General features: G+C 37.9%; 1 protein-coding gene across 3 annotated transcripts; it reads left to right on the top strand.

Moving 5' to 3' along the window:
- Positions 1-548: 548 nt before the first annotated feature.
- Positions 549-26,453, top strand: fgd6 (FYVE, RhoGEF and PH domain containing 6). Of its 3 annotated transcripts, none has more exons than XM_016665025.1 (21): positions 549-815; positions 3,149-4,925; positions 10,541-10,652; positions 14,979-15,043; positions 15,123-15,153; positions 18,197-18,348; positions 19,421-19,577; positions 20,672-20,759; positions 21,643-21,693; positions 21,778-21,836; positions 21,911-21,982; positions 22,071-22,139; positions 22,886-22,969; positions 23,140-23,219; positions 23,302-23,404; positions 24,223-24,381; positions 24,458-24,560; positions 24,991-25,085; positions 25,168-25,296; positions 25,377-25,525; positions 25,617-26,453. In XM_016665025.1, the coding sequence occupies exons 1-21, from the start codon at positions 806-808 to the stop codon at positions 25,657-25,659; spliced, it is 3,588 nt and encodes a 1,195-aa protein (XP_016520511.1). In that variant the 5' UTR covers positions 549-805; the 3' UTR covers positions 25,660-26,453. The 3 variants fall into 3 exon arrangements, with proteins under 3 accessions (XP_016520511.1, XP_016520510.1, XP_007540500.1); XM_016665024.1 differs by having other exon boundaries at positions 550-815; positions 14,976-15,043; XM_007540438.2 differs by having other exon boundaries at positions 551-815; positions 14,976-15,043; positions 24,238-24,381.
- The last annotated feature ends 160 nt before the right edge of the window (positions 26,454-26,613 follow it).

Here is a 26,613-nt window from a genome sequence, read left to right as displayed (position 1 = left end):
CACCAATAAATAAATAGTAAAAATAAACAAAAGAATACATTTTAAAATATATAAAAGAATAAAAACAAACAATTCTAAATAACCAAATTCAAAACCTCTTTTAACCCAGTTAAAGTAGAAATTATTTGAATAATTGCCTGGCCGCTGTCTCCCCTTCCAACATGGCAGCTACGTTGACGTGTTGCTGCATAGTGGTGAGCCGTTCAAAATCCCCCAGAGCGCCCCAAGTGGTCGTAAAACGAAGCGGTACATTTTCGAGAAAGCAACGGAAGGAAATAGAGGACAAGCTAGCAAAATTTAGCTTAAACTAACCGGAAATACTTTTAAAAATAAATCAACCCTTATTTAAAACACATGACTGGTCTGATAAAATATCTTATGTCGCACAATTTATATTTACCAAAAATAAGAAAACTATTAATAATATACATCATATCTATAATAATCTGCTCTTTACGATCTGATCCAAAAAATTCAAACTATGTTGTTTTTTATGTAATTTTATTTTGAAACTAACCGGAAAACGACTACATGTTGAGTTCAACTCTGAATTAAACTGTTGGGAAAAGCACCGTGGCTGAAAACTTCGATAAAAAAAATGGGAAAACTAACTGGCTCACCAACTTTATCCGCGTATCCGCTGGAGAGATAAGGAACAACAGCGATGGACCCTCTTGCTTTCTCCCTGGGTCGATTTTTTCTCTGACAATGCCGAGGGAGGAAAATAAAATCCCGATTTTCTCGGAGTTCCATTGAAAGTAAAATTTTTACTCATGGAGAAAGGAGCGAGAAGAAGTCGGGAGTCATGAGCACAGGTTTGTGTCGAAGCTAACGCTTCCTAGCTGCAGATCAGCTCTGTGGTTATCTTCAGTTAAAACGAATTACGAAAGTTTGCCTCAGTTACTTTAAGTTTTTGCGCTATAAATGAACAGAAAATTACATTTGTAAGACTGTAACCGTCGCTAGCATCCACTGACTCAATTTTTTTATCCTACCCAGAGTTAATTACAGTTTTTCATAATAACAGCTTTCAAAAAGATAGAAAAGCATCGGTTTTGAGCTTAATGTGGGTGCTTTTTAAATAACAGTTATAATCCTTTGTGTTTGTGGTAGCTGGAGGGGGTAAATCCTTTGTCCCAAACATCTGTCCTGCTGTTGATGCAACAAGTCTGACCGTTCATGTGCTATTCTAGCGGTATAAACTAGTATCTTCACTTTAGATTGGTTGTTGTTGTTAAATTCAATAGTGCAAAATAAGGCAATATCATCTAAATGAAGCCAGATTCTCAAAAAAAAAAAAGTAAATTTAAACTTTTCCTGCTTTATTCTCGCTTTTCCATGTTTTATGAACCAGAATATTACGTTAACATGTGCTGACACATTCGGTTTATTTCTAAAATACAAACTAACATCAAGGCTCAAAACCGCCATCCTTGGATTTAGTTGTTTTATTTGGTAATAACAGCGTAAAACGAATATTTTTAAACTCGATTTTATAGCCGAATTATGAAGTGAGTCTTTTAATAAAAGAACATGTAAATAAATGCACAAATAATGGAGCGAGTGTGTTTATATTTAAGGGAACATTATGTTTATAGGTTATTGTGAATGGGGTTTGGTGATTCTTGCAGCTTGCATGCTTTGCAGAGGTTTTTTTTTTTTTTACTTGTTGGCCTTTTTGGAAACATCCGCTCGATGACTCCACTCCTCATGGTGTCGACTAGCAAGGAGTCAGGAAAGCGGAAAATGTATCCCCACTAGCCGATTTCACAGCTTTTCATTTGTCTGACCAGGGGGATGTTTTGTCCTTTATTTAAACCAGGTTATTTCCCGCTGGGCATCCAGCTCGTCTCCCCACTTCCAGATTTAATTTACAGAATGTGGAAAATTACATAATGATAGCCATGACATCCACATGTGGCAGGAAAACTGTTCATGTTTTAGGTGTGCACGGATATAAATCAGCGGTAAATAAAACCTTATCAGTCTTTATCTGATTTTTCAGGCCTTGGAGAAATATTTAAACCACTTTAAGTTTTTCACATTTTGCCATCTTTAGTCAGAATACAAATGCATCATATTTTAAGATTTTTATTTGTAAGAAACTTTTAAAATCATGTTTTTTTTATTTAACTTCATAGTTATTTAGTTATTGTTTGTCTATAACTTAAAATCCCAGGAAAGTAAATTTAAGTTTTAAAATACTTTTGTTTAAATGCAGCTTTATTTACAGTAAAAAAAAGAGCTTTAACTAAAGCAACTAACAATTATGTTGGAAATTGATTCTCCTGACAATTAATCAATTAATAGGATTAAAAAAATGTCACATTCTGCAGATTTTTCATTTACCTCTTAAGGCTTCCCTATGCAATATTACAAGTACATTAAAAGATGTAAATAAAACAACTCAGTTCTTTTCTTTAATTAAAAAAACATATTTTGTTTTGCCTAAAATGCAATAACAGCATTCCTTCAGTGAGTACTTGATCATTTGTAGCAAATAATTCATCTGCAGCTAAAGAAATACTAACAGCAACATATAAAAAGTTCAGCTCTGTCTTCCTGAGTTATTATCAGTACACTGTAGGGCTGATCTGTTTATATTTTGGATTTACCAATTAATAATTGAATAGCAAAAGGTTCTTAAAGGAGATTTATTTAAATAATTTGAACCAGGTGAAGCTAAAATTATGCCAACATAATGAGAAACAAAGGATTAAAATTTTTTTAAATATATTTTATACAGTTTTTGCTTAATTTCTTCTCTGAGTTTGTTGTTTATTTCAGCAAATGGCTTTTTAAAGTTTGTCCAGTTAACGATTAATCAAATACTAAACTAGTTGAGATCCATAATCGATTAGTCACGGTTAATCATTTCGGCCCTACAATAGAAACTATGCTATTATTGGCAAAAAAAAAAAAAACTCAAGAAAAAGATTCAAATATCAATTTACATAATTTATTTAAGGAATGGCATCTTCTAAAAATTTAATTGGCTCTCGGTTTTTGCCCTCTGACCCCAAGATTTTCCCTTTGACCTCAGCCTAAACTCCTGTTTGCAGCTGTCTTTTCTTACATTTCAGCATGAGGGGGATGCTTTGATGTACAGGGAGACAAAGTAAAGTTTTGCTTTTTATTTTATATGCAGGTGTAAAGAAGCCTCCATTAGCTCCCAAACCAAAACTCCCCGTTTCAACCAAACCTCCCATCGCCCCGAAGCCATGTCCTCTCTCCCAGCCCTCCCCTTCCGCCACTAAGAGGCCAAAGCCAGCTGTTGCTCCTAAACCATGCCTACCCAGATCCTCGGGCTCCTCATCGCTGCCTGTTTTCCCCCCGTCGCTCAAACCAACCGAACCCATCGGTTCGGCTCTAGATGAGAACCTCTTCCACCTCAACTCTAAGAATGGGATTTTATCTGAGACAGAGAGTCGTGAGTCGGATTACATCATCTCCACCTGCTCCTGCTCCGCTGGGGAGTGTCACCCTCAGGAAAACGGAGACGCAAATGAATCTGCAGCAGATTTGGACAAAGAGCCGCTGCAGAACGGGGTCACCACTGGCAAAAGCACAGAAGAGGAGGAGGAGACCCACGACTATAAGAGTGAAAGAATTAACAAAAAGCCAAGGGATAAACCTCAGAGACAGAGACATCTTGATAGGGGCTTAGTGAACAGAGAGAGGACTGAGGAGGACTCAGACGTGCCGACTGAGGCCCAAACGGCAGAGCAGACAGCAGCCTGTGATGTTGCAGGCAACATCCTGACGAGCATCCATCCACCGGAGTCTTCTCAAGCAGAAAAAGAGACGTTTCCCATCAGCCCCCTGCCCGATCTACCAGTCCCCGCCGCTCCCAGTAAGCCTCTCCCAGTGCCTCACCCACGGAAGTTCAAAAAGCCGGCTCTGGTGAGGCAGGACGGCGTGGAGGGTCAGGATCAGGCGGTGCCGGTGGAGGAGCAGAAGAATGAGCCTGAGCTGCAGCAAGCAGACGACTCTGAGACCCAGAGAGACTCGTGTTTGGTAGATTTAGAGACGGACGTTCCCGTTCCGCCTCCAAGACAAACCTCCCTCTCTCCAAGGCTGCACAGAGCTGTCCGCTGTTTGCTCAACAAAAACACCTCCCACTCCTTAGACCTGCTGTCCCACCCCGACTCCGAGGGTCACGGTAAGGAGGCTCAGCAGGACAATGAGGAGGAGGAGGAGGACGGGTACGGCGACTTCGAGCGGTACCCGATCTCCCACAGCCTCCCCAAACAGATCAAACTGGGCTGTCACCGGAAAGCCCTGTCTGCCGAGGATCAGCAGTCGCCGCGGGCACCGCCGAGGAAACCTCAGAGACACAGCCTGCCAGCCCCACCTCCACCCTCCGTCTGCCCTCCTGCGCCCCCGCATGCCAGCACCCCCATGAGGGATCTGCCGCCTCCTCCTCAGGAAAAAACCACCTGGCGCTTCTCTCGGCCCTCCGTCACCTTCTTCAGCCGTCAGATTCCCACCAGGAGCAGTGTGCCGCCCAAAAGCCGAGCACCGGCACTGGGGGGCAAGCAGAGGGCGCAGTCCTTCTCCGCAGCCGACCTGGCAACCCGGGCCGGCTCATCCCAGAAGAGGAGCCTCTCTTTCCGCAAGCTGCTGGAGCTGCGGCTGAATGTGAAGATGCTGCCAAAGCTGCTGGTCAAAGGGGGGCAGTCCCTGGACTGCACCAGCACGGACAAAAGCCTGGGGAGGCCCAGCAGCTGCATCGAGGACCCCGACATCCACAGGGAGGATGTGGAGTACGAGAACGTGCCGCTGTACGAGGAGATCCCGGAGTATATGAACCTGCCGTTCCACGGAGCGAGGCTGGGCTGGCCGCACGATCCCGACAGAGGCGACGGTAACATCTACGAGGTGCAGGACCCCTTCCACAGATGCAGCGAGCACGAATACGAGAGGTGGGTCCAGACTACAGCACAAGCTCTTACGTTGCTCTAATGCTTGATATTTGTTATTTTATAAAATTATCAGGGAGATAAGAGCGGAAAAGGTTTTATTCAGTCAGTTTCAGAACATTAAAAGAAAAAAACCACTTTACAATTAGGTATATGTTGTTTATTTAACTTTTTGTTTACCATAAAGAGCTAAATTTTTCAAGATATGATCAACTAAAAAAAAAGACATCATTATTTTGTGTCAGTTGTATTAAATACTGGCCGAATAAACAAAAGATTGAGGTTTTATCACATAAATTTAGATATATTAATGAAACGTAACAAAACAGGAACATCTTAAGTTGCTGGATAGAAAAATAAAAGATGAACAAAATAAAATGTGTGAAACACTTGATGAACAATGAGATGTTCGTACAGAAGTACTGTCTGTGGTTGCTCTTGAAGGAATTTTAAACTTAGTGCCATTAATTGAATTAACTCACAACAGACCTCAAAATCAACCTAACTAATGGGCATCATGTTTGTTTAACACCATGTTACAATTTTTCAGCGTTATCTCCTCCGCCTGTCTGACTTTATCCTCGTCTTTGTAGCACTTCAGCAATTTTTGAATTANCTGTCACTAGAGGACCCAAATTTGGGTCCTCTAGTGACAGACAGGTTAAAAGAAAAAAACCTTCACTTTACAATTAGGTATATGTTGTTTATTTAACTTTTTGTTTACCATAAAGAGCTAAATTTTTCAAGATATGATCAATTAAAAAAAAAGACATTTTGTGTCAGCTGTATTAAATACTGGCCGAATAAACAGAAGATTGAGGTTTTATCACATAAATTTAGATATATTAATGAAACGTAACAAAACAGGAACATCTTAAGTTGCTGGATAGAAAAATAAAAGATGAACAAAATAAAATGTGTGAAACACTTGATGAACAATGAGATGTTCGTACAGAAGTACTGTCTGTGGTTGCTCTTGAAGGAATTTTAAACTTAGTGCCATTAATTGAATTAACTCACAACAGACCTCAAAATCAACCTAACTAATGGGCATCATGTTTGTTTAACACCATGTTACAATTTTTCAGCGTTATCTCCTCCGCCTGTCTGACTTTATCCTCGTCTTTGTAGCACTTCAGCAATTTTTGAATTACAAGCTGACGCTGCTACGTCATGCAGCTCGGCTGAATGAACGCTGTTAATGTGATAAGTTAAGGAGCTTGTCTAGTATTTATATTTTAAAACAACTTAAGGAGCTTGTCGAGTGTTATTTAAAAAAACCAAAACAAACAAACAAACAAAAAAAAAAAACAGAACCACATAAAGTGCATATTGCATCCCACTCTGTACCGTTTCTCTTTCTGGTATGGCCGCCATTTTTCTTTCTCCGTCAACCGCTCTGTTTATACCTCTGCTTAAGGATTACAAGCGGCGCCCTCTGCTGTATGGCGGTCAAACTACAACACTAAAAGAAGATCTAACGGACGTTATAAGTTAATCAATTGGAACTAATTTTTATTTAATAAACTAATACCATTAGTCGATCAATTGTTTGGACCCATAATCTGAAGAACAGTACTGGAGTAATTCCGGCTCCTTCAGTGGGAGACCGGCGACAGGTTCACTGGTTGTGACAGAAGCGGTTTGTATTTACTAGAAGACAAATATGTCGGCCTCTGAGTCTGAGTCAGTGGCTTTGAGTTTGAATAGAGCGTTGATGTGCTCTGAGTGGGCCTGTTTTCCTGTGGGTTATTTTCAGTGGCTGGAGCAGGAAATGTTTGAGAATCGCAGAAATCGCTACACGGCTCTCTAAATCAGGGAAAATGTACCTCCAGCAACCACCAGCCTCCTCCGCCGCCTCGTTCTGGCTGCCCTTGCACTACGTTTAACCTCGTTTTAACCTCAACACTCTGTTTTTCCCCCGTCCTGAACAGTATGGTTGGCTGGTTTGTTCTCATGCTGAAAAAAGAGCTAAGGAAAGTTAAATTTCACTTTAAATAATTTTTTATGGAATATTAAGCTGTTTTTTTTCTGCAAGTTTTCTCCACCCCAAAACAAACCTTCCGATTAAAAAAAAAAAATTTTAACAATATTCTATTTTTATCAATTAATTGAACTGTCATTGAAGATTGAAGTTTTGGAAAATCTGGATTTTTTTTCCACCAATGTTTACAGTAATATCAGTACGCCCAAGGCCGCCATCTTGTTTCACAAGTTCGTCTTACAGCTTCTATTTGTTTGGGCATGAAGGGTCAGGCTAAGATCTTCTCTTTTTAACAAAAATAAAGTCATAAATTTACGAGAATGCAGTTATAGTAATAAGAGATTAAAGTGAAATTACAATAAAGTTTAAACCATATGAGAATAAAGTTATAATATTACCAGCGAAAAAGTCATAATATTAGGAGAATGAAGTCTTAATTTTATGAAAACTCATGCAAGAACAACGTAAGAAATTAAAACAACTTTTTTTCCCCTAATTTTAAAACTGGTAAAACTATATTCTGCTAATTTTATGATGACTATGTTCTTGTAATTAAACAAAAATTCTCATATCATGGTCCTAATTCTCCATCATACAGCATAAAAGGGACGGTTGAAATAAAAGCCAGTTTTTGAAAATAATTTCTGTCATTTGTAATTTATTTTTTAGAAATGAAAACAAAAATAAAAACTACTAAAATTGGATCTAGTACAGCGATATTGTGCAGCCCTAATCCAGACTATTATTTATACAAAACAAGCTCAAGAGCATCTATAAAGATAAAAACATCTTAAGACTTCACTTTCTTGAGATAACTAATTGGTTATTTTTGGCTAAACAAGCTTATGAGCTCATCATGGGAGTAGAAATGAAAGTTCAATATCACTTTTATCCTGACAAAACCATCTTTAATGCTTACTGTTTCAAGATAATAAAACCTTTTCATGACAAATCTTTAGCTGTAAAGATAATTAAAGCTGCAATAGCCTCGAATGGCCCTCGCAGCTCATAATTAAACTGCTAACTCTAGATAAGATTGGAAACTATTTGTTTGTCTGATCAAGGTGCGTTTGATCTCTAAAGAAATTTTATATGGAAAACAACAGACTCCAGATCTCATTTTCTGAAGACAATGTAAATAAGTTTTTTGGGATGTTTGCTGTCAGATGTCATTTTCTGGCTTATTTTCCAACATAAAACCTCTAGTTTCAGTGTCCAGACTTAATTCCTGACTGGTGTTTATCTACCATCTGCAACATTTTCTTTCTGTATAAGTGATGCAGCCAGGATGGCTCCATTGTACATGGGTTTTAAATCAGCCTTGAAAACGTCTAAGATGTGCTCTGCTTCTTAATTCAGTCTGGAATGCAGATCTTGGTGTTTGTTAAAGCAGAGACAGAAGCAGCGAGTGAATTCGTGGTGTTTCCCAGGCATCCGAGCCCGTTGAGTTTATGTAAGTAGCCTCGGGCTGTAAACAAGTGGCGCTCTGTGCCTGATCCACAATGCTGGAGAAACCGAATGGAGAGAGGGAACGCGAGGGGTAAAGGAGCTGGGCCGAAAAGGGAGAAATTTGGGCTTTTAGGTAAGAGAAAAACAAAGATCCGGAGAAAAATGCAATAATTTTTGTTTTTTTCCTCTAACAACCAACCTATACCTCAACTGAATTAAATTACTCCTGTTGAGAACTTTCCGGTTAGCATCAGGCGGCTTTATTCTGCAGGCAAGCCAGAGGGAAACATTAGAGGCTCAGACTCATGTTGCTGCTTGTTCTGCTGGCGCAGACGGCCTGTTGAGTCACCCGCGGCAAGATAAGAAGCAGGTTTTAGAAGTACAGCTTTAAACGTCTCAGCTGGCGGAAAATAAAGGCTTTATGCCAACAATAATCTGTTAAAAACCTTCAGTCATGTTGATAAATGTCCTAGTTTAAGTATTTTGGTAATAAATTTTCATCAGTATGTATGCCCTGGCTTTTCTATTTCAAACCCAGCTTTAAAGGAGTGATGCAGCCACCTCCGTGCTTTAGAGTTGGAACTAAGATCCAGCTAAAGATTAATACATTATTCTGACGATTAATCAGTTTTAAAAATTGGCACATTCCGAGAAAACATTAAAAGATGCTAATTAAAAATTATTCATTTCCTTTTTAAAAAAAAGAAACTAAAATTTTTATTTGTAAATAAAATGCAATAACAGCATTCCTTTTGTGAACACTTTGTTGCAAAAGATGCTTCTCCAACTAAACATCAACAATTTCTTCTTGACTTAACATCAAAGAAGTGATGGCTAATCTGTTGATTATTTTTTGGATTAATTCATTAATAACTGGACAGTAAAAATTGCTTAATATGTGACTTTTTTAAGGAATTTGAACAAAATGAAGCAAAAAAATATGACGTGATGAATTTTGGGTAGAATATAATTAAAGACAAAGTTGTTTTTATCTTAAATGCAAAATGTTTGGATTTTTCACAATTTTGGCTTAATTACTGCTCTGAGTATGGAGCAAATGACCTTTTTTTTAATCTGAATACTCCAGTTAACAATTAATTAATTACTAAATCTGTTAAAGATTACTTCAATAATTCATCACAATTAATCCGGTTAATCATTTCAGCCCTAGTTGGAAGAATTACATTTGGTTAGAAAGCAGTATTTGAGTCTTTATTTAGCAGAAAAAGTCAATAAATTCAGTAAGTACAAACTTAACTTTCATGGGAGGTGTGCATGTCAACAAAGCCCAGTTTAGAGTGATGGTAACTTTGAGGTGCGGCAGTGGAAGTATCATGATTAGGGATTCTTTGCTCTGGCCAATTCACCATTATAGAATCCATCATGAAATCTGAGACTATATGTTAAAACTATTAGAGGTGAAGCAGAGCTGAACCTGCAACATGACAATGACCCAAAACATGCCGAGAATCCCACCAGGACCGTCTGAGAAAGATACTGGTTTAGAGAAACCATCACTGAGACGCTCTGATGTGAGCTGAAGCAGTTTGTACTTCTTAGAAATCCCACATAAGGGCATTTAACTGATAACAAGCTGAACTGTTATCAGTTACATTCCTAGGAGGGATCCGGGTTTTTCAGAAAATGTTTAGAGATGCGCCAATACAATTTTGAAAAAAAAAATTCTACATCGGATATCGGTGTCTGATCTATTCAGCCTAATTCTGTGCTTTGTGCTCTAAATGTAATTTTTTATTATTTATCTTACATTATATTTAGAATTGCTAATTCCTAAGGTTTTAAGTTAATTCAGCGCTATTTTTCTGTATTGGATCGGTATTAGCTGATACTAAACCTCAGATATTGGTATCGATATCAGGATTGAAAAAAGGAACAGTTCATTCCTGGAAATCTAGTTGTAAGGGTTTATTTTTGGAGTTTAGTGGTTAGTTTTATGGCCTTTGAATCCTGCAGTGAAGTAAATATTTTCCTTGGAAAATAAGTCAGACTTCTTAGTGTCAGAGGAAGGTGACTCAGGTTGGGATTTTGATCTTTCCACAAGCTTTCTTGAAATCTTTAATTATCCAGGAAGTCTTTTTCCAAGCACTCACCCGCTCTTCTGCACAGACATACTGTACATGTCTAAATCATTATTTTCATTCACTGACATCCTCTTCCCAAACAGCGACTGGCTGAAGGACGATGTCCACTCTGAGGAGGACGAGATGCACAGTTCAGACGAAGAGGACAACAGCTCCACCTCCAGCAAGGAGCACCTGGATGAGGCAGACAGACAGGTACGCTCATTTCATCCTGTCGAATTTACTCGGTGCAGAGCGATTTAATGACCACCTCAGTCAGAAAGTAATTAAGTACGAAATTAAAACCAAAACATTTGCTAATACTAGGGCTGTGTAATAATATCGATTTTGCGATATATATATCGATATTTTCTTTCCTAGAAAAAAATCAATATTCATCCGCAAGTATCATCCAACTGTCACCTTGTTCACTCACTGCTTGCTTCGCCAGGAGAGTGATTAGGTCATCAGGCTTAGAGTGATTCCTTCAGATGTTAAGTGTCAAGGTTAAAAAGGTATCAGACTATGCAGAGCAGGGTACTTGGTGCACTTTATTTACTTTACAAATGCCTGTAAGCTACAGTTTGTACTGTTTCAATTAAAAGGAACATGTTCTCTCACCACTTCTTTGATTCATTTTGTCCAGCTGTCGACTTTAAGTCTGTGTCCATGTCCAACCAGAGCCAGGTATTGTGTAGTTGGTGCTGTTAATCAATTTTCAGTTAAATTAATTCAATCCACCTCTATAACAGTCACAAAATATCACCAAAATCACTCCGTCCCTCTAAAATCTTTCAGAAAATCGCAAAAGTCTACTGAATTGTATCCTTTGCAGATTATCGCAATATATATATCGTATCATGAGCAGAATATCGTATATCATGTATCGTATCGTGAGATTATTGTATCACTACAGCCCTAGCTAATATGGCATGATTTACGACATCCAGAGCGGCTGAGGCCACTTACACAACACAGAAAAACAAGGAGTCACTAATCTTGGAGGAGGTTCAGTCAGTTGTTTTGTTTTGTAGCAACAACTTGTGGCATTGACTAACGGCAATTATCTATTTTTTTACATAAGATAGGAGGAAACATGAGGGAATAACACCTGGAATCGGCAATTCTTTTTCACATTTTGGCCACAAATTTGAATGTATATTAATGAATTTTGAGGGAATTGCAAGATGTAAAGACAAACTTTTTGCAAGGGAAAATCCAGACACACCTCTCAGGTGTGAATCTGTTGACAGGACAAACTTTAATTAGCTCTTAACAAATCTGCCCTTTATGAAACGCCTTAAGAAACCCTGTGGAATAATTAGGAAAACAGTGAAACCTGAAAACTACAGGAGTGAGATACTTAATGTTTAGATTTTGATCCAATACCAAGCAAATACTGGGCTTTTTTGCCAAGACCATTTTGAGATGTTTTGTAGGATCTTCTTATACTGTGTAAACACTTCATGTTAACTTGAATTCTTCTTCTGCATTGAAAATATTATTTACACTCTAAATATTAACTGTGCTAAAATCTTATCTTTTTTTGTGAAGTATTTTTGGTCTAGTTTTTAGTGCAAATATCTTATGACACTTGAAATAAGGCAAAACTAACTTACAAGTAACTTTTCAGCAAGATAAAGGAGCTTATTTTAAGTAAATAATTCCTTAACATTGATGAAAAATTATTGGTTCTGGTAGCAGATTATTTCACTTTTTAATGTTTTTTAATGTTTTTTTTCTCTTTTCTTATGTAAGACGTTGGTTTTACTGATATTTTAGCGATTGCAAAGTTCTTATTTAACCAAGTTTTTATCATCTAACACAGAAAAACCCTGTAAATTCTAGACTCTAACAGGTAAAAATAGTGCACAAAAATCTGTGTAGGACGGCAAAGTCCTAGTGCAAAAATTTTGCACTAGGACTTTGCCGTCCCTGGTGCTGCAAGGTTGGAGACCTTGTCCTGTTAGGCGACGGGGCCTGGATAATACCCGTGTTAAACGGACGACAACATGCGCTTAAATTCCGTAACAAAAGTAATTTTTCCAAAATCTCTTTCTTTTTCTTACTGTTTATTCAATGTCACATGCTGTTTTTATTTTGTTTTTAATTATGTAAAGCATCTTGAAATGCCTTGCTGCTGAAATGTGCTATACAAATAAAATTTGATTGATTGATTGATTGACTTATAATATGGAAAGTGTTTTTTTAATAAGAGAAATAATCTAATTCTTATCAATATTAAGAAATTATTTACCTAAAACAAGCCACTTTATCCTGCAGGAAAGTTACTTTTAAATTATTTTTGTCTTATTTCAAGTGTACTAAGATGTTTGGACTAGAAACTAGGGCTGGGCGATGTATTGAGTATAGTCGATGCAGCAGGAATATTTTCAATTTACGATAGTTAAAATGGCTACATCGCAACTATCGAGAATAAATTGTTCAAATATTAAACTTTCGCCGTCAAAATTTACTGCGAGTATGGTTTATCCGATACCCTATGAATGCATCACTAGTCCCTCCCCCCTCCCAACCTGAAATTTTTCTACCAATCAGCTGCGCGGAGTAAACAAACTACATGGTGACAGCGAGAGTTTGAGGCGAGCCGTGAATGAGACGGTAACTGAAGACTAATCAGATGAACTAGTCTAGTTCCGAAGAGAAACAGCGCTGGATCAATAATTTGGCAGTGGTTTGGATTTTATATGGAGGACGTCGAACAAAATGAGGTAATTTGCGAAACATGTTATAAAATTATTATATAAATTATTATATATAAAGGTTGTACCGCAGATTTATTCCCCCCCATATTGGGACTCTTCTGCTACATGCCGTTCATAGCCGCGCTGCCGCGGTAGAACTGGTCCGTTAAAGTGAAACCTGGAGACGTAGGTATGATTCATTTAATGCTATGCAATGGGGAAAATAACTCAAAACTACTCATTCTTTTTTTCTCGCTCTTGTGCCGGCTTTACGATACACGTAGACTCGTTGCCATAGCAACTGACAACAACGCAACTTTATTGTTTGAGGATTCGGCACCAAAAACACTCAAACATTACCCCCACATAGAGCAGAACATTCAGTTCGTTACAGATTTCGGTTTTTAGGCTTGATGTGTATTTTGCTTTTATTAATAATTGATCACTGTGGTAGATTAGCTGCTGCTGCTATTAGGCAAGCTAACACAGCGGTGGCTGATTAATTTAAACACCTGCTTTACAGATAATCTGTCAGCTGGTGTGTAGGTCGCCTTTTTTATTTTTAAGTTGAACCAAAACACACCTTATTCCACAGCACATCTATTTAAGTTTGTCAAAGTCAAGCAAACTTACCTACTTACCTCTCCCTCGCTATTTTTTTTCTTTGTTAAAAATTTTTCTCACCTTATTAGTCATAGCAGTTCATAGCAAAACACGGCATCACTTTTTATATGAGCTTACATTTAAGGCTAGCAGGGAAATGGGGCCTGGAACTTGTGTGGGTGACATCATGCTGCAAGGGGTCTATAGTTTAAAATAAGCTCATTTAAGAATATCGTGTATCATAACAGCAAAAATATATCAGGATATTAGATTTTCCTCATATCTCCCAGCCCTACTAGAAACTAGACCAAAAATAATTGATAAGATTTTATGTTTTTGTAGTGTGAGAAGGTTATGTGCAGCAATTTCAACTTTTTTGTAAGATTAGGTTATAAAAAAAAAAAATCACAATTTTGACCTCAACATTTTGAAAGTAACTTTAGCTCGCAATAACCAAAAGAAACCCTTGCAACATACTTGGGGGGAAATGATAAATGTGACAAACAAAAACAATAGAAACGCAGAACAGATTTGTGTGCATTTTTTCCTGAATAAAGTACAAAAAACTATGAAAGAGAGCAAATCAAAACAAAATCTTTTTGGAGGTAGCGTTGAGTTGAATCAGAATCTGAAGCTAAAGTATCGATCCAATACTGATATTACCGATATTTCCACCTCTACTGAACCAACTTCCTTCATCATTAGCTCTTGTTCAACATTTCTAGGTCACAGTGAACATCTCTAATCAGCACTGGAGACTTAGCACTCAGCGCACGCATGCTGCCAAGCATGTTTGCTCCCTGTGACGGCCTTTTAGAAGTGGATGAGTGTGTGTTGAAAGGGGGATGGTGAGCAAACACAGAAGGCGCTGCGGGTTCAGGAATAGCTCCCTCTCTGTGTGAAACAGTTTTTTATTCCCTTCCTTTATGCGTCCTGAATGACCCTCTGCATGATGCTGTCAACACCTGTGTCTGAAGCCCCTCAATGCTCGACAAATACAGCCTCAGATAGGAGCAGGCAGGCATAGGCCAAGGCTGCCGTCCAAATCGAGTGACGCAGCGACCGCCCCGTCACCATCCAGCAGCAGAAAGAAAGAGAGAGAGAGGAGGCCGTTATTTTTTGGTTTTAAACACCCAGAGATGATCATGGTGATCTGCAGTGAGTCTGTGAGTAAACGCTGTGTGGTTTTGACCTTTTCTGAGCGATCATCTTACTGTTTGTCGCTTTTCAGCAGGAGGATGACATGAAGAGGAAGAAGGTGGTGCACATTGCCCAGGAAATCATGAGCTCAGAGAAAGTGTGAGTGTTTCGTCGATGCAGGACTTGCAGCTTGTGTCTGAAAGTGTGCTAAAATAATTTATTTCCACTTTTTTTCCAGGTTTGTGGACGTCCTAAAGCTTCTACACATAGTAAGTGTTGCTTTTATTCATTTCCTTGAGCAGCCAGAGAACAAACAGCAGCGTCTGTGATTACTGTTTGAGTGACGATCAAAGTGTTTTCTCTTGATGTGGGCTGTGTTTGAGGGTTTTACTGGTTTCACTGGGGCAGTGGTAGGCAGGTGAATACCAAACCACAATGAGGAAAGAGATGCTTTGAACTTTTCTTTTACTGGAAACTCAGTAAAGGGTGTGTGTTTGTTTGAATGAAAGAAAACCAATAAAGAGACGATTAATATCCCATAAGATGGGTGGATGTTGGTGTTTGCATTAGCATCTATTGTTAGCTTAAGGTATGGGTGATGAATTGAAGGAAAACATTTGCAGTTTTGTTTGTTTTTGTCAAGTTTAATCATTAAAGAGCTGCTTCACTTCAAGACAGATTTGCATTGATTTGTTGTGAATCTTTAGGGCAAGACATTTTTTCTGGAGCACAGAAAAAGATTCTTTATTAATGTCAGACAGGGTTTCCCCCAGTGTGTTATAAGCCTGGCGGGCCACCAGGCTTTACTTGTGCCCCACCAGGCTTAGTATTGCTTATATACGTAGTTTTTATTTAGATGTTTGCATTTTTTAATACTTTATAGTTGGTGTTCAGATATTAATCTTCCAATAACACTATTATCAAGTGATACTTTCAAATTTCCTGTCAACTTTAAACATTTTCTAACTCAAAAACACAACGGGCCGCTGACTGCCCCAGCGCCCAACCACCAGGCTTAACAAGTTTTCAGGGGGAAACCTTGTTAGATGTTATTTGGTAGCCCTTTGAGGTTTTGAGGAAACTAAATTCTTTCTTGAGGATTTGTTTGTTTGTTTTTCCAGTTTGTAATTTGTACAAGCTTGTTTAAATTGGAATATGACCAAGTTTAAACAGAGAAATTATTGTTATTTAGATCTATGTGCTGCTTTCCATCACTCTAATTACTTTATTCTCCTTGAACAAATATAGTTATTGGTAAAAGATGAAAATTTTGACATTTTTCCCTCTAAATAACTGCGGTCAATCCTTAGTAATAATTCAGTGTCTTCATTAATTTATGGCGTACCTCAGGAATGAGTTGTTGGCCTCCTTCTGTTTTCTATTTACATTTGGGTTGCACAAAACTATTTCCATGATATCACTTTCTAAAAATGCTTTCCTCTCACCAATGCTACAATTACTCTTTGACATTTAGCATTTTGGGCACCATCATTTGTGTGAAGCAGACTCTGTCCAGCTGGGCTAATACTACATTAAAATGGAAAATGCAATTTAATAACACTTAGACTATATTAGCTAATGATTATTATTCTCCAAGCTGTCCTTTGATACCAATATTGCACATATTTCTGTTTGAGTGCCAATATAGTCACGATATTTTGTTTAGCCCTAATTTACATTTTTCTTCTTATTGGTAATAGTAGTGAATAATACATTTCTTTGCAGATGACTTTTAACTACACGTCTATAAAGCCTACTGATCCCAGCAGCCTTGGTTTGTTAAATAATGATGTTTTTATCTCAGTGAGAAGGGACTGAATGCAGGATTATTCATGTACTGACCTCTCATCCAGTGTTTAGATTCATGCTGCAACATTAGTTTATTCATAGGGATCATTGACCAACTGACTATAGGATGTTTGGTTTACAAAAGAGCATGCAGAAAATGTCCCCACTGCATCCATAAATCTGTTTGCTAACCCTTCTGAGTATACATAGTATCACTTGAAATTATACAATACTTAAATAAAATATTAATTTTATTGAGATTTTAAGACTTTAAGGTGAAGCGGAGAGTTTAATTTACTTATTCTGCATCAAACCAATACATTTTTTTTAATGGGGATATTAAAGGTGACCATTATGCTTCCTTGAACAGGTTAAATAGAACAATGGGCTAATTAAAACATGTTTGTTAAATCACTAAATCATTCTTAGAAAATGAAATTTTATTCTGCTCAGTTCTTCCTACTTTGCCCCCCTTTCAGAATGAGCTGTTGTAGGGCCTCTGTCACTTTAAATCCAAATAAGCTGCTGCTGGCCACGCCCCCAAACTCAGCATTTACACTCGTACGTGTAGATGAGCAATCATACAACTGTACATCTTTGAAAAGCAGAAGTGGAGCCTCCTGCACAGCCAACAAAAATGCAGCAAGCAGTTTCTGGGTGGGAAAAATCAGCTGACTAAACATGCTGGAACTCTGCTTGGGTTGCTAGGTAACAGGTTGGGCTAGGCTGGGGTTGCTAGGTAACGGGGCAAAGCCTTCGGGAGGTTTTCCAAACACCAAAAATATTAACTTATTGCCAAAAAACAACTGAGTGTTTTCTTTTTAAGCACTTTAGCTGTGTTTAGAAACAAATGGAAGTACAAAAACGTGCAGAATATAAATTTTGCATAACAGATCCCCTTTAATATATGCAATTTGGCTTGAGAATCACCCAAACACAAGAATTATATCAGCTGAGCAATAAAGCAAAAGGTAAAGATAAAAGTGAGCCTCTGTTCATTTAAGGACACAGACAGAAGTAAAATAAGCTAACACATCTCCTAGCAATGTGGCTGGAGAGTCCACCTGTCTGGTAGCTTTAGTAAAACCGCAGCACGATTAGTAGAAAACTCTCCAGGGGGAAGGACTAGCGGTGTCCAAGAAAAGAGGTCAGATCACATTCTTCTGGCTCTGCAGCAGCTGCTTCCTCCGGCTACAAGCCGTGACCTCCACACACGCATACCTGTCATAATTCTCTGTGCTACGTGCTTATGTTTCCGAATCTGCTAGACCCTGTTTTGATTTGGGTTTGTTTACTTTGTGAGCTGGCAGGCTCAGTAGAGCGGACGTCGGGTTCGTGCTCGGGTTCCCTTCCCTTCCTTCCAGGTGCATGTGTCCATCGGTTCGCCGGGCAAACTCAAAACGCGGACTTGACTGAGCCATAAAATGTGTGAGGGAGGTGGGGGGGCGTTTATGTTCCTGTTCAGCTGCAGCACAAGTCCTGGGTGTGTTAATGTCTCTGATTTGACCCGGTCTGTCTCTTCAGGACTTTCGGGATGCTGTTGCTAAGGCAACGCGTCAGAACGGGAAGCCGGTGGTGGACGAGCGGATCCTGAGTCAGATTCTGTACTATCTGCCGCAGCTGTACCAGCTGAACAAAGACCTGCTGCGAGAGCTGGAGGACAGGGTGGCACACTGGTGCGCTTCCACTCTGAACACTCAAATTACACTGGGATTTAGCAGTAAATCCCAGTTAACAGACAGAAAGTTGGATTTTAGTGAGAGAGCAGCTCCTAAAAAACATTTTTGACCCTTTATAAGTTTATTTTTGCATTCATTTGAAGTCAGTTTTTAGTATTCACCATTTTTGGTAGCAACTAGTTACATTTACTGGAGTAACATTTTGAAAAAAAAATTTACCTTAGTAACTTTATTATGAAGTATTGTTACTCTTGAGTAAATTTCTGGATATTTTACCTAGTTTGAGTAACTTCACTGAACAAGAACAAGCTTTTTTAACCAAATTGATCAGACACACCTGCAGTTTTTGTGAAAGTTTCATAAGATTTAAGTCCTGTAGTTAATCCATACATGCAAAATTACAACTACTGTCTTCTAACTATATTAAATTAATCAGTTAAGTTGTAGCTAGTCACATGTACTTAATTACATTTTTTAAAAATCCCTCGTACTTTTAGGAGTATTTTCACAATGCTTTACTTTTGCTGTAGTAAGAGTAGTGAGCGTTCTTGATTCTCTACCCACACCAGAACAGACACACACCTGGCATTTAAATTTTCGTTAGTTTTATACATTTTATTTTGAAAGAAATTGATTTGGAAATATGTTTCTCTTTCCTTATCTTGTAATTTTGCTATTTATATAAATTATTTAAATGTAAGTCTTTAAAATACCAAAATTTACACAAAACTTTATATTTTTATCCATGTGATGATGTAGTTTTTAAATATTAAATGACTTATGTTTTGATTATTTACTCAGTACTTGAGTAGACTTTTTACCAAATAATTTTTTACTCTTACTTGAATAATTTCTTGGATTGCTACTTTCTACTTTTACTTGAGTACAATTTTTGAGGACTCTACCCACCTCTGATATGCACAAAACGTTTTTTACATCACTGTTTACTATTTTCTGTATATTTTAGTTTAGTATATGTTAGATACATGCAGAATCAGTGTTATTATTGGAAAGTGAAACTAGCTTTCACCCGTTTGATTCATTACAACCTCTTTGTGTTTCTTAACAGGAGCGACCACCAGAGATTGTCGGACATTTTTGTCCAGAAAGGTCCCTATCTGAAGATGTATTCCACCTACATCCGCCAGTTTGACAACAATGTAGCTCTGCTGGATGAGCAGTGCAGGAAGAACCCTGCATTCGCAGCTGTTGTCCGGGAATTTGAGGTAGATTTGGGCTCTTATTTCACGTCTTTTCTCTTTGGATTGCAGTGGTATAATCTCTTCTAAGGATTTTACCTTTAACTGTAGGGTTAGGGTTATATATCTGTTAGAAAATATGGTAATCACTATGATAATAATCTAAAACAGAAAGCCAGATTACACAGAAATGGTTAACCAGAAAAAAGCAGCTTTCCTCAATTCCCATTTCAGTCCCTGCAGAGTTGCACATCTTCACTGCGTTGTGACTTGAGGTGGTTGAAGCTACTGCTAACTAGCTAGCTAGCTAGGTAGGTTTTTTTTCATCTATTGTGTCAATGCAAATTTATCGCCACTTTGCTGGGTGAAGCTTGTACATTTATGTAGAACTAACCTAGATATTATCAGGAGAAGACGAATGAACTTCTTCTTTTTGTTTTTTATTGGTGGTTTACAAGAAGAGTTTAGTAAGCTTTACCGCCACCTGCTGGCACGGAGTGTGGCTCAAGATGTCTATTTTTTTATACACGTAGTATTATTATATTTTTTAATCAACTTTTTTCTAAAAGTATTGAATATTTTACTTAGTGATTTTCCCTGTAATATATTAAATAAGTTAAAAGGTTTTTGATTGTTTTTATTCCTCCAACATTAACCTTCTTTCTGTCTCATATATTAGACATACTGTAATTTCATGTTGTACTGTTTCAAATTCTCTACAGTATTGATGTTATTGATCTTTTTCTGGAATATCCTTCCACCTTTATGCTACAAACTTGTAAAATGCCATAGAAGATGAATTTTCCTTTTGGAAAAATGTTTTTTTTTATTTTATTTTACAAAGTAAGCAGCAGAATTGCTCCAAAGCTAAGTTGGTTAACATTTTTTAACATATATTTTCCTGTGTGAGATCATGCTGCAGCAATAAAAGATGAATTCATTTTAAGGCCTAGTTAATAGTTAAAGGTCCTGCCTCTGGCTTCCAGTGCAAATATAGTGTCTGGTGCTGTTGCTACATCCACAGCAACACAAGTTTAAATAATTTGTAAGGTTTGTTGTGTTTGTGTTGACGGCTGCAGCCTTGAATTGCTCTGCGTTTTTTGTTTTATTTTTTGTCTCAGATGAGTCCGCGATGCGCCAGCCTGGCTCTGAAACATTATCTTCTGAAACCAGTGCAGAGGATCCCTCAGTACCAGCTGCTGCTCACAGGTACAGACCCCTCTCCATCCTCTCCCTCTGAACACTTTAGGTCACCAGTTTATTAGATCATGGCAACGCTTTATTGGCAGCACGAGAATGAAGCTTGCAGTGAAACCAGCATTTATGGTCCTGGCTGCAGCAGTGGATATTTCTGTGGCATATTGCCACCTTGTGGACATTTGCAAAAATCTATCCTGCAACAATCTGGACGAGGGATATCTTGAGATTGAAACATGCAAAGACTTTTTATTTAAACTATTGTAACATTCTTGAATAGGGACAAGATGAATAGCTTAGTTTAGATTTATTGTCAGTGGCAAAAAAAATTCTACCATAGGACCAAGAACAAAATTCAGATAACTAAGATATTTAGTACTTTTATGGTATAGAGAAGTTTAGCCATCTCAAAATCAACTATATTTATTTAGTTGACTAAAAGACTTAAAAAAGAGGAAGAGGAAATGATTACCAAGGTTTAAACCAAGATAAAAATATTGTTTAAAATGGAATAAAACGTAAAAATTTTAAATTAAATAAACAAACTTGTCTAAAAAGTTCACAAAATGATAAAAATAAATGAATAATATAGGACAAAGTTAGACTAAATACATGTTTCATTCATTGAGATATACTTGTAAAGTGCTCTATAAAAATTACATACAACAGAGAAAAAAAATAAAAAGTGATTAAGTCCATATTTAGGTAAATATAATTTTTTGAGTCTTTCACTTAAAGAGAAGAATTTGATAACATAAATTATGACAGAATAAAAAATGACTCTTTAGTAAAAACAATTTAACAAAAAATGAACAAAGTAAGTAAATAACTGAACTTTAACCTCAGAGTTTTGCTGTAAAATAATCTGTATTCAAACCTGTTTTTACTCTTGCAGATTATCTGAAGAACCTCCCTGAAGACTCTGAGGACTATAAAGACACACAAAGTGAGATGAAAATCTGTGTTCACCTCTAGCATTGAGACTGAAAACACGCCTTTCACTGATGTTTTATATTTCCTCTCCATGCAGCCGCGCTCAGCGTCGTGAAGGAAGTAGCCAATCATGCGAATGACATCATGAAACAAGGGGTGAGACTTTTATTCCCACTAAACGGCGTCTGTTTAGCAGCATCACACCTCGTCTCTTCTCCTCTGTGCTGCAGGATAATTTTCAGAAGCTGATGCAGATTCAGTACAGCCTCAACGGCCAGCATGAGATCGTCCAGCCAGGCAGGGTAGGTCCAGAACCCAAACAGTCCTGGAGAACCTGTCACAGGTTCAGGCTGAAGCCAAACAACACATGAACATGTCCTCCGTGTCCAGGTGTTCCTGAAGGAGGGGACGCTCATGAAGCTGTCCAGGAAAGTCATGCAGCCGAGAATGTTTTTTCTGGTGAGCAACGAGATTTCTGCTGCAGCATTCTGTAATCTAAATGGTTAAAGCATCAAGTCATTCATTAAGTTTGACTCGGGATTTTTGTATCAAGTTTTTGAAAGTGAAATCAAACTTTTTATAATCTGGAAAGTGCTACTTACATTTACAGCCAGGTATTTTCATACACCTAAAAAAAACACATACACATTTTTTTCTCACTGCCTGAAGTTAAGTCAGATTAAATTTATCTTGTTTTAGATTAATTAGAATTGGTAAAATTAATCTAATCTGCTAAATGCAAGAAAACGTAGTGAGAACATTTTTAAGACATTATTTTGTGACTTTTGTGTATATTTTAACAGAAAGGTCATTTACTTTAACACAATTTCTTTTGATTGTTTCAATGTATTGAATATTTATTATTCCTAATTTCTCAATGACTTATTTCTGGAATAAAGATCGTCTTATGTTTTTTACATACTTTTAGTTTGTTTATATTGTTTTTAATCTCCAAAGTGTACTGCTGGAAAAGTTTGAAAAATTACCTAGAAAATGTGTAAAAAGAGTTTGAATTTTACCTTTGGAAAAGGAACTAATAGATAAAATATTGATTTATTTCTATTTTTATTTAATTAATGACACATTTGTGACCTGTTTAGATTGAAAACAGTTGAAGACGCATCCTTAAAAAAGAGGTTATGTGTCATATTGGGTTTATTTTTTTAACATAACTTATTTCTGAATTGTTTCTTTTAATTTTCCAGTTTAATGATGCACTCATGTACACCACTCCGGTCCAGTCTGCCCAGTATAAACTCAACAGTGTTCTGTCGCTGGCTGGAATGAAGGTTTGAGAGACAGTTATGATTATAGTTTTTGATTATTTTTCTGTTTTTTAATGGCAAACATTATTCTCATCTGTTTATAAACCCAAAGGCTGGTTAGTTATGGCCATTGTAAGTCAACAAAATCTCGACATCTCTGCTGATTTTTATTTTTATTTTTTCTGCGTTTCCAGGTCAGCAAGCCGAGCCAGGAGGCCTATCAGAACGAGCTGAACATCGAAAGCATTGAGCGCTCCTTCATCCTGTCTGCCAGGTCGGCGCTCAGCCTCAGAGCGATGTTGCCTCCGCCGAGCGTCCGCTGTGACTCTGAGCTCTGATTCGCTTTGTGTTTGCAGCTCCGCTAAAGAGAGAGACGAGTGGCTGGAGGCCATCGGGAAGGCCATCGAAGATTACACGAAGAAGAAAATAACCTTCATATCCAGCCGCAGTCAGGAAGAGGTGACGATAAATTTGTGTGGGCATCTCAGGAAACGTTGATATATGACGGCTGTGTGTTATTTCAAGTGCACTAAGATATTTGCATTAGAAACTAGGCTGAAAATACTTGGTAGTATTTTGTGTTTTTGCAGTGGGTGTTCAGAGTGGGGCCATTTGTGGCCCCTAGATTGATTTTTTTTGTGGCCCTCCTAACTACAATTCAAGAACCAATTAGAGCAAAACTTCAACTTTTAAATTAAAACCTACTTACAAAAATGTTAGCTGCAACACAAAGTAATCATCTTTTCCAAGCTTTCAGGGTTGCCATGGTAACTAGGACCACACCTACTCATTGACTGATGCTCTAAAATACACCTTGTTGCATCTAAATATGCTTTTAATTGCTGCATTAAAACTTGGCTGAACATAGAAAGTGTTTTCAAGTGAAAACTGACCTAAGATCCTGATTTTACTTCCGAGAACAAATAAAAACATTTATTTCCGTTTCTTCAATCAAGCCCAAAATAATAAACAAAGTGGATGTCTTTTCATTTAACGAGGAAAAAACATTTAAAGGTGTTGAATCTACTGTCCCATTGCACAAAAATTATTTATTATTTGCTTAATTAGAATAGTTCATGATTAGTTTAATGTTGAGATGTTGAGTAGGTACTTTTTGGGTGATTTTATTTTATTTATTTTTTTTAATAATATTTCACTGAGAATTTAAGTGAAAAGTTTAGTGGAAGAAAAAAGTATGGCTAAAAAAAGTCCACCAGCAACGGGTGCCAAAAAATTAGCTTTTTTGATACTGGTTTATCTATGTAATATTTGCTCAGTGTCTGTCCATGCAGGCAGAATGTGTCGTCGACAGCGGCGCCCCGTTAGGCTCAAAAGCTCCAATCTGGATCCCAGACCTGAGAGCCACCATGTGCATGATCTGCACCTGCGAGTTCACTCTCACCTGGAGGAGGCATCACTGCCGGGCCTGTGGAAAGGTCTGCGCCACATTTAGGATCAACCTTTTAACGTAGCAGCCAAGCCCTAATGTTCACTTCCTTATCTCTCCACCAGGTGGTGTGTCAGGCCTGCTCCACCAATAAGTACTATCTGGAGTACTTGAAGAACCAACCGGCTCGCGTGTGTGACCACTGCTTCGCCAAGCTTCAGGAAAACAGTGAGTTTTTCCACAACCATCAGCAGCTAGAGGGGGTTTATTATGTGGTTATGCACAGTAGATGCATGCAGTCAATAAGTTACCTTCATATGACATCTTTATGATGCCATATAAATTAAAATAGAGATGAAAATAGTGGTCAAAATGTCAAATTTGGACTATAAAATAGATTGTTCACATTATTGGCTACTATTAAGCGTACGGAAGAGGATTAGAGCCGCTTCCAAAAATAAAGAATTCTGCGTTTTTTTTCTCAGAATTCAGACTTTTTTTTTCTCTAAATCAGAAGCTGTTTATGCTCCATCTGGCAAAAAAAAAATTAATTCTGAGAAAGTAAAAAAAATAAATACATCAGTATAAATCTAAAAATTAAATCTAAAGTTTTTAAAGATTAATAATTAACTTTATCATCTAATGTAATCCATTTTAGGCGACCGCTGTGCTTCGTCATCAACATCTCCCATTAAATCTGGAGCGTTTTCCTTCACTAGAAAACAGAAGAAGATTCCAGCTGCACTAAAGGAGGTACAACACCTAAACAAACGTAGCGTGTTCTCTGTCGGTGTATTCAATGCCCTAGCGTCTGACTTATCTCCATGGCAACCAGGTGTCCGCCAACACAGAAAACTCCTCCATGAGCGGCTACTTGCACCGATCCAAAGGCAACAAGAAGCAGTGGAAGAGGCTGTGGTTCGTCATAAAGAACAAAGTTCTGTACACCTACGCTGCTAGCGAGGTAACCCGCTGGTGTTCTCCCGGCCGTGGCTCGGCTCGGCTCGGCTCCCTCTAAACTGGTCCCGGTGTGTTTTGGTGCAGGACGTGGCGGCGCTGGAGAGCCAACCGCTGCTGGGATTCTTCCTGAGGGAGGAGAAGAACGGGCCGGCTCAGAAGCTGCAGTTCAAGCTGTATCACAAAAACACGCTGTTCTACATCTTCAAGGCTGACGACATTCCCACAGCGCAGAGGTGCCCAAATAAACACAGCCGTCCGTCAGACACAGATTCAAAGAAAGTGTCAGTCAATTTAAAACTAGTCTTTTTGTGTTTTCACGTCTAGATGGATCGAAGCCTTCCAAGAGGCGATGATTCTGGAGCAGTAGATACTCGGATCCATCCGGACGGATTACAAACCGCACACGGAAACATTTCAAACAAACAGCCGGCCTCTGACGCTCGGCCGTGCGGACTCGGGTCGGGTATGGAGCGAGTCGCGGCTGCAGGTCAACAGTCAAGTCCAGAAGCACGTGTGAGGAAGTTTAACCAAAGTGTGCGGAGAAATCTTCAGAAGTCTAAAGTCTGGGAATGAATTTCAAAATGCTTTCAGATGAAGGAATCACGACAAGCACTCACTGACAAAAACACAGCTGAGCACCCAGATGGATATTAGGTTAAAGCAGGCGGTGCAAGGGTGAAAGGTCATCCAACTGAGACTAACTGGACACAAAATAGGAAACGGTCAGGAACAGCAAAGGCAGCTAAAATGACAAAAATATATTTAAAAATAGAAAAAGTAAAATATCAAAGATCGCCTTTAACAGTGGTCTGCAGCCTGCGGCAGAATGGCTCTTCATAACTCTGGTTGAAAAAGGAACCAGTTCCTGTTTTCAAATGTTTTTATTTCTGTGTTATGTATGTTTTACCAGAATAAAAACACACTGAGATTAAAAACCTCTTTTTAAAGGGAGTCCTGGCCAAGAAGCAGCAACAAACGCAACGCAAAATGTTCCACAGAAAAAGGAAATGTTAGGCTATTGGAAAAATATAATAATGAATGCAGGTTTTCAATTGTTTTTTAAAGTTTTCCTGTAATGTTTGCACTGAATTTTTACAAAGGATGACACTAAAAGTACCACAAATATGTTTTATTTTTGTTTTCCTGAATCAATGTGCTTTTAAAAAATATATCCATTCTCTTTTATATTTAGATTTTTTAATCTTAAAATCGAAATAAAATGCTGGTTTTTTTTTTTTTTTTTAAGAAATTTCCTAAAAACTCCTAAATGTTATTCCTTTATTAAAAAGTAACATTTGCAGCTTTAAACAAGTTGTATTTA

This window comes from Poecilia formosa, unplaced genomic scaffold (assembly GCF_000485575.1).
Source record: "Poecilia formosa unplaced genomic scaffold, Poecilia_formosa-5.1.2 Scaffold540, whole genome shotgun sequence".
NCBI lineage: Eukaryota > Metazoa > Chordata > Actinopteri > Cyprinodontiformes > Poeciliidae > Poecilia > Poecilia formosa.
Note: the sequence above shows the minus strand (reverse complement) of the source record. Positions and strands in the feature narration are given on the sequence as shown.

Bases quoted from the DNA above. Each gene is read 5' to 3' on its own strand.
- fgd6 (XM_016665024.1), top strand. The intron at 21,694-21,777 runs GTGAGATGAAAA...CTCTCCATGCAG, and splicing joins GGACTATAAAGACACACAAA to CCGCGCTCAGCGTCGTGAAG. The intron at 23,220-23,301 runs GTCGGCGCTCAG...TTGTGTTTGCAG, and splicing joins TCCTTCATCCTGTCTGCCAG to CTCCGCTAAAGAGAGAGACG.